Below are 8829 nucleotides of genomic sequence, written 5' to 3' on the forward strand. Positions count from 1 at the left end.
GTTTTGCTACCCTGTATCTTGTATATACATTTCTCTAATTCAGGGAGGGGAATAACAAAATGCTGAAACAAGGACACAGGATGATCCATTACAACAATCATACTCACAATATACTATGTTGGAAATGAACTTTGGGGGTGGGGGATGGATAGTAGGAGAAAAACAAAAGAGGAGGTAAGAATGTTTGACAAAAAATGTACTCATTACCTTATTCATGTAAGTGTAACCCCTCCCCCCGTACAGCATCTTTACAATAAAATAATTTTTTAAAAACAAGAATGAGGCAAAGAGAAAATTACTTCTTAAAATTTAAGAACATGGTAGCAGGCACCAGTGGTTCACACTGTAATTCTAGGTACTTAGGATCACGGTTTCCAGCCTAGGCAGGAAAGCCTATGAGACTGTTGTCTCCAATTAACTACCAAAAAAGCCAAAAGTAGAGCTGTTGTACAAGTGGTAGAGTACTAACTTTGAGCACAAAAGCTTAGGGACAGCACCCAAGCCCCGAGTTCAAGCCCCAAGCCTGCAAGAAATAAAAATAAAAACCCCTAAGAAGATGGCCTGCTGGATTGTATATACCTATTCTAATAGAACAAGCAAAACAAATCCTGTTTTACTCATTTTATTATTGTATTATTGCTGAAGACCATAAACCCAGTGTTTGTGAAGATGGCTGTACTTTATTTAACTTGTAGTTTTATGCTTACAGCTTTCTTCTCCTATTCTGCCTTATCTTTCCTTTTCTCTCTCTCAGGTGTGTGGCATGTGGGGGAGAGGGAGTTAGGTTCTGTCTGTAACCTACTACAGAATAGTTGGGAGTGAATTGCCACTTATATCCTTGAACAAATGGAGCTCAACCTTATTTAGCACCACTCCCTCAGTACCGAGTTATGGCTGTCTTAGCACAATCATGAAACTGTCTCATCTGGCTCCACCTTTCAAACCAATCCAAGACATGGAAAGAAACTGCCCATTTTAACTTAGGCAAGCCATGTCCTCATTGGACCATGATTTTTTGGTGCCATACCATGATCAATTGCCTCATCAACATGTAAGCCATGATTGTATCTCTTTGTCTCATTAGAGTCTTTCATGTTGGTCCTTAATGTTTTTCATTCCTTTACCTTTCTCTCTTCTCATTATACCTGATTCTGCATCTGTCTATCTACATTTTACTTGTTTCTTCTTTGAAATCGTTCTAGTAGATGCTTAGAAATATAAGACTTCACCTGCCTAGTATATCCCTAGGATTTTCTCTGCATAACAGCTTTCTCATTTATTAAATAGGCTGAGTAGGTTGTGTTTGAACAGAGTTTCACCCAGCCATTGACCTTTTTGAAATATATATGACTTTATTGTTGCTATTTAGATATTGTACAGAGTGATGACCATTTAATAAGTCAGGTAATGAGTACATTTCTTGGACAATGTCACCCCTTCCTTTGCTTTCCCCCAGTTTCCCCCTCCCATCCCTGCCTAAAAGATACTCAGGTCTTTCTCCACATAGTGTATACTGAGTAGCATAATTGCATTTGCTCTCCCTTTTCCCCTCCCTTTCTGTACTCCTTCGTTATACTCCTTAAAAGAGAAAAAAGCAAAAATAAACACTACCACCACCAACAGCAGCAGTAACATACAAAAAAAGTTTCCATTTCCTGGAATTAGTTTTGATAAATATTCTGTTCAGAGGAGTTGCACCTTGGGGTTCCTCCCTAAAGGTATCTTTCTGTAGTCTGTGTGTGGATACCTAGAGTCCTGGATAGATTATCATGTCTGATGATATTTTAGGCCTAGCATCCTCATATGAGAGAAAACATGCACTGTTTGTCTCTCTGAGCTTGGCTTATCTCACTTACTATGATTTGTTTTGGTCCATCCATTTCCCTGCAAATGACATAATCTTATTCTTTCTAAATGGCTGTGTAAAATTTCTTTGTGTATAAGTACTGTACCAAATTTTATTGACCCACTCATCAATTGTAGGATATGACCTTATTTGACTACTGTGAATAGTGCAGCAATGAACATAGATGTGCAAGTGTTTTGGCCATATCCTAACTTGTAACGATCTGGGCAGATTCCCATAGGAAAGTTCTATGCTTAGTTATTTTTAAAGAACCTCCAAACTGCCTTCCAGAGTGATGGTACTCATTTACATTCCCACCAGCAGAGTAGTTAGGATTCCTTTTTTTCCCACATCCCTCCAGCATTTTTTGTTCTTTGAATTCTTGAGGTTGGCCAATTTAACTGGACTGAGATGGAATCTCAACATTGTTTTGATTTAGCAGCCATGGACCTTTTATGGGCACCGCCTGTATATCTTCTAGTGACACAAGCACAGGCATATAATACAAATCTTTTAAGAACCTACTTTATAGCTAGAGGTGGTGATTTGTACCTAGTACTTAGAAGACTGAAGCAGAAGGATTGTGAGTTCCAGGCCAGGCTGGGCTTTATAACAAGAATCTCTTCCTGTTAAAAAAAACAAAAACAAACCAACAAACAAAACCTTACTTTTATCCTTCCATTGGTGAATCCCCATAATACATAAGTCAGAAACAAAAAAACAGCCTTGAGATGAATACCCAGATGTTCTATCCACCTATGGCTAGCTACTCATTCTTCCTACACCTTACAACATTGCCCGACTTGTCCTTTGCAGCTCATTAGGGACCAGGAAACACCCAGCTCCACTATTTCCAGCATGGCCCTTACATTGCTGCTGTGAATTTACTTTTCTTGGCACAAGGTCACATTTGTTAGTTTATTCTCTTCTACTCCTAAGCTATAAATTTGATTGTCCTCAGGCTCAGAAACACTCTGTCTCTCTTCATGACCCTTTCAACTTTTAATAATTGTTCTGTCTTTCAAGTCCTTCATTCTACTTTTATTTGTCTGCTGTAGTCGATTTCTTAAATGCCTTTTCTTCCATTAGCAGTTTAAGGTTGTATCTGTTTTTGTTTCCTCTTTAGAAAAGCATGGAGATAAGAATTTGAGTTAAGTATGTCCCTCCCCCATGGGAGGGGAAGGGAAAAAACAAAATGTTTAAATAGAGATAAGATTGACCCATAGCAGCAATGAGCTGTACAAAACCTCTATGTTGAAAAATGAACTTTACAATTTAGGTGGGGAGGGGGGGTGTAGTTGAGGAGTTGGGAAGGACGGCATGGTAGGGGAAAAACAAAGGAGGAGGCAACAATTCTGGATAGGAAATGTACTCATTACCTTGCTCATGTGACTGTAACCCCTCTGTACAGTATTTTCACAATAAAAAACATTTAAAAAGAAGAATTTGAGTTAAATTAATTTATCTTGGAAAACAGAAGAATAGCACTGAAAAGGGAAGTGTAGAAAGAGTTAGATGATGACGCCACTGTTACCCTGTGGGCTTAGATTCATTTTACTGGGAACTCCAGGAAATGGCATAAATCACACAGTTATCTCAAATGAAAGTCAAGAAAGCTAGGTTATTAACCTATTTCCCAACCATTGTCACCACTATTTCCTTCCAGTTTTCCCTTCTGGGCTACTACGTTTGCTCCCACAATCCCAGTAAATACTTCCACAGCAAGCCTTAGGCAGAAATAAGCAGCAGGAAGATGTAGCAGTCAGCAGCAGCACTGGGACAGGTGGGGCACCAGTTCTTCCCACCAGTGCATATGGGCTTCTGTCTGCTATGCTAAGAACTTGGAATTACTTCAGTTTAGCATGATACACTGCACTGGGTATTAAATGCTGACAATAAAGAGATGGATAAAATAGGCATTTGTGATCTAGTGGGACAACAAAATCATTGAGGTATCACCAGATATTTTCCAATATTAAGCAACTGAACAGATACCATGTGTGTTTCTGGCACACTTTGTACCCATAGTTGCCCTCCTGCCACATCGCACATACCCAGCCTCTAGAGGGTGTAAGAGCTTTTCTTACAAACTCTTCAAATCCTATATGTTCTCAATCATGGCACTTCAGTCAGTGCAATATATCTCCTAGTTTACCTATCTGTATTTTCATTAAAAAGTATATTTTCTAAGGAGATTCTGCCAGACATACAATGAGCATTAAATAAATCTTTGATGAGCAAAGAAGACTCGTTCTTACAAGTCCTCTACCACCCTCTACACACACACACACACACACACACACACACACACACACACACACGGCTACCCATGAGTGCTACTGTTTTATTTGCCTTTAGACTAAGCCAGGAATCCCCATGATTATGGAAAATGATCCCATGGATGACCTGGGAGAGGTGAGTCATGGGAAAGCTGTGAAAATCTATGGTATTATATAGTAAAGTTTATCAGCTCCCGTAGTGGCCAGTCATGTCCCCTGAAGGACCTCATTCCTTGTCCCTAAACTAATTCCTTGCTGCTGGAGAGGAATGAAAGCTGAATTGATTCCACAGAAAGAATGGGGATCTCAGAAGGTGTAATCTGCAATTTCAGTCCTTACATTTTCTGAAAACAATAGTTTCAATTCCTAAAACTTCCTTATAATGGAAATTGAGGGGAAAGTCTGAGAGAAACAAGTGAGAATTCTGGAATATGAGGACTTTGCTGAATGATTTGGTAATCCATTTCTGGAATTAGTTTTTCCCACTGGGAAAACCGTTGTTCCAGAGTGACAAGAGGAAACAAACAGCCCTCCTCTACTATTGCTTTGGCAGTAACAGGCTCAGCAGGAAAAAAAATGAAAATGGAAAGAACGTCAACATCTAGGTCCCTCTGCATCTCCAGTCATTGTGACTTGAACTTATTTCCCAGCTCTGACTCTTGCTGCTGTGTCCTTGAGCAAATGACTTCACATCCTCACAGAAACTGGTTTGTTTCTGCCCATTGTTGTTTAAAAAATTAAGTAGTGTATGACCAAGTCATACTTTGGTATATGGCACCAATTAAATGGTTAGTAACTATTATAGTTGTTATGGTTATTGCTATTGTCTTTTTAATTAGCTGCCTTATAGTCTTATGACTTCATTTAAGCTTTTCAAAATCCCTGGTACAATAAGCACTCATTAATTCTCAAAATTTTCCTATTGTTTATGGTGAAAGAAAATTTTATTCTAGTTACTTCTCATCTCGAGAACATTATAAAACATGATCCTGCAGTTGCTGAATATTGCTGTTGAGTTGGACAGCTGCATACAAATCAGGGCTCAAGGGCTGGGAAGGTGGCTCAGTGGTAGAGTGCTTGCCTTGCATGCTTGAGGCCCTGGGTTCGATCCCTCAGCACCACATAAGAAGAAAAAGCCAGAAGTGGCACGGTGGCTCAAGTGGTAGAGTACTAGCCTAAGCTGAAGAGCTGGGGGACAGCGCCCATGCCCAGAGTTCAGGCCTCACGACCAGCAAAAAAATAAAATAAAATAAAATAAAGGCTCAGATTCTATGCAGTGGTTTGGGTTGTGGCATTTATGCGTTATCTAGATACCTATGTGTTTAAACTGCTATTATAATCCTGAGTAGATTAATAGATTTAAGCAATTTTTCTGCTTCATTTAATCTCCAGAGTATCTTAGTGGACTAATAGTTTAAATAATACAAATAATTTAACGTTGAAGCTTTTGGCAGGTGTTTTTGTTTCTTATAGGAATAACTTAGAAGCCTGGCACCCATGTTTACAAGTAATGGGAGCTCAATCTAAATGTAAAGCCGCAAATTGCTTTCAAAAATCCTGTTTAAAAAGATACAGTTAGCCTCATGTGTTGCATGCCATGAAAGTTTCTCTTCTATACTCGTGCTTGCCTAGGTGCTACCTAAGAAAACCAGAGAACTTTGCTGGGAAATCAGCAAACAATCTCTTTAGAAGTTCCCATAACCAGTTACAGGGCTTCGGTCATCTGAGGGTTTTGATGTCTTGCCAAACATTAGTAATTCTTCACTAATAGTTTTGTGATCATTGCCATATCTTCAGTGAATTGTCAAGTTTTCAAGGCCCTTTTTGTTGTCTTCAATGAGCGTCTGAAATAAGTAAAGTGTCTGTCATTTTACAGATGAGAGATTGGAGACTGGAAAGTGTAAACATCTGGTTGAGTCACTATGAGTCAGCAGGGGGGATGCCTAGCATGCCCATCTGAGGATGGAGGAGGCACAAATTATTTGCACACCAGGGCTCCTCTGCTTTCAGAGAGTACTTGAGCGATCGGGGAAGGGAAGCAGCACTTCCTCTAGTTCCTCTTGTCTCCTCTAGCCTACTCCTACAATGTTCTCATTCCCCACTCATGAAGAAAGAAAAGAAAAAACGCTGCTAGAGCCATTTTCTCACACAAAAGACACCTTCAGAACCAGGACCACAGTACTATCCAGTTTGATGTGATCTGATTCCCAAATTCATATTTTAATCATATCTTTAGCAACCCAGAAAACTCTTTCTTCTATAGGAACTGTTAGGCTCTCTTTTGTGTAAAGTATCCATCCATGAACAATTAAATGCAAACTGGGGAAAAAAAATACACAGCAATGGATAACCAACTCAGCTCATTCAAATTGATCTCCTGGGGCTGGGAATGTGGCTTAGATGGCCCAGCATGCATGAAGCTCTGGGCTCAACTCCTCAGTACCACATAAACAGAAAAAGCTAGAAGCGATGCTGTGGCTCAAGTGGTAGAGTGCTAGCCTTGAGCAAAAGAAACTCAGAGACAGTGCCCAAGCCCTGAGTTCAAGCCCCAGGACTAGCAAAAAAAAAAAAAATTCATCTCCTAATCTTAGGAAAATATTATCTGGCCTTTTCTCATCCAACAAATCATGACCTTGTTTTCTTTTTCTGTAGTGACATTTTCTAGAAAACTGTCTTCATCAGCCTCATACTTTTTCTCTGTTTTCTTTTGTTTCTTTTTTCTTTTATATTTGTTCTTTATTTTTCTTACTTATCCCTGCCTCTTTATCGTCTTTTTCTTCCCCTTAATTTCTTCTCCCTTAATAGGCCTGAAAATGAAATTACATTCCATTTTACAGTATCTGTGAATAAAATTTTATATTCTGAATCCTTAATGCTTAACCCAAGAGAGTTGAAAAATCTGACTTGTTTTTTTCTTCTGTGGTAATTTGCACATTCATTTGTTTAAGCATTAAATTGTTGGAAAACTCACAGCATACTGACTAAGCAACAGCTTTACTGTGAGCAGATACAAATTTTGAGACCTAAAAGAAAGTGATATATCCAAAGGATCCAGAGAACTCTAACTAAAACTTCTTTGACCTTCTGATGTTGGACCCACTTAGCACTAGCTTTCTATCCAGATCTCAGCTCACCACTGGGATACAGGATAAATGCTGGTTACACTGGAATCTCTGAAGGTGAACATTCTAGCTCCCTGTGCAGTCTCCACCCTCAGAACCTACTCCACCAAAAACCAAATGCTAATAAAGCTTACAGGCTGGTATATCTGGCCCTAAAACAATTCACAGACCCACAGTGGCAGAATGCCCTTTATTTTTGGCTAGTACATTATGAAGATTTAGCTTATGGTCAGCAAACAGTAAGGCTGTAGATAAGCATTGGGACATGTCCATTCAGACATTCTAAGACTAGCTCTTTGGATGGATTTCTTGTTTTGCTTAAAACCTTTAAGTAGTTTTACAAAAGGGTTGCAATTCAACCTTTCAGTTTGCGAGTACAATGGTTGCATCTAAAATGGCTACGTTGGTATTTTCAAAATAGATTCTCCCGAGCACAATTGAAACAAAATGGAAGGGACCCATCGCAGAAGGCAGGTCTTTCTCACGAAGCTGGCCTGCCTCCTTCTCAGCCCTCACCTTCCACTTCACCTCCAGCATGGCTCTCTCAGCTCGGCCAGGACTTGCTCCCTCCTCTGCACAGTTCTCTTCAGCCATCCCACTGCCCTCTCCCTCCTGAGAACTTTCTTTTTTCCTCTGGCTGAGCCCACAAAGCCAGGGTGCATGCCTCCCTCCCCAGGTGTCTACCCCAATTTCCCTCCACACAAGCAGGAGCGGCTGCCCAGGGGCTCATGGGTACTGGCACCACTCATGGCTACTCTTCTCCAGCTCCACTTTGTACATGGTTTACAGAGGCTTCCATGGGGCCTACTACCCACATTGACTCCTAAGTCATGCCTTACCCTCCTGACACAAAGGCAGGAGGTGGTATGTTGGATGGGGTGGTACCAGCATGAGTAGGGATCAAGTGAAAATATTCTTACTGGGTTCCCTTATGGTGGGCTTGGATGCTGGCGGGTGCACTCAGATATGCAGCAGCCTCCGTGGTCTCCTCTTCCATCTTTTTTTTTTGGGGGGGTCTGGTCGTGGGGCCTGAACTCTGGGTCTGAGCGCTGTCCCTCAGCTCTTCAGCTCAAGGCTAGCGCTCTTCTACTTGAGCCACAGCACCACTTCCAGCTTTTTTTTTCTTTTTGCTTATGTGGTACTGAGGAATCGAACCCAGGGCCTCAGGCATACAAGGCAAGCTCTCTACCACTGAGCCAACTTCCCAGCCCTCCTCTTCCATCTTTAAGTCTCCTTTCACCTGTATGCTGATTCTCTTCTCTTTATCTTCTGGCGGCCTCATTGTGTCTCCTCTTCAGCTGTCCTGAGGATGCTCCTGGAAGAGTATAACGTGATTTAGTTGAGTCACAAGGTGCATGTACAGTTGAGAGAGATTGCAATAAGTCTTGAAGATTTATAGTAATGGAGAAAGGGTGGCAACACCCCATGGTGTGATGTCTTTACCTTTCTGCTTCATTGGAGAGTTAGGACAATTCAGAGCCACCAAAACAGCTTATGAATATATTCCTTCCATGCCCCAGATACTTAGTGATTAGCCCACGAAGGCAAATATATTATTTTCTACAGCAAAGCTATTCCCTAT

The 8829-nt window shown here is 40.7% G+C and overlaps 1 protein-coding gene across 1 annotated transcript; it reads right to left on the minus strand.

Annotated features, from left to right (window-relative positions):
- Positions 1–7610: 7610 nt before the first annotated feature.
- Zbed2 (zinc finger, BED-type containing 2) lies at positions 7611–8529 on the minus strand. The gene is given in 6 exon segments (XM_013028514.1): positions 7611–7795; positions 7798–7873; positions 7876–7961; positions 8003–8053; positions 8056–8070; positions 8445–8529. Coding segments are annotated over 6 exon segments (498 nt in total).
- Positions 8530–8829: the final 300 nt, after the last annotated feature.

This window comes from Dipodomys ordii, unplaced genomic scaffold, assembly GCF_000151885.1.
Source record: "Dipodomys ordii isolate 6190 unplaced genomic scaffold, Dord_2.0 Scaffold111, whole genome shotgun sequence".
Lineage (NCBI taxonomy): Eukaryota > Metazoa > Chordata > Mammalia > Rodentia > Heteromyidae > Dipodomys > Dipodomys ordii.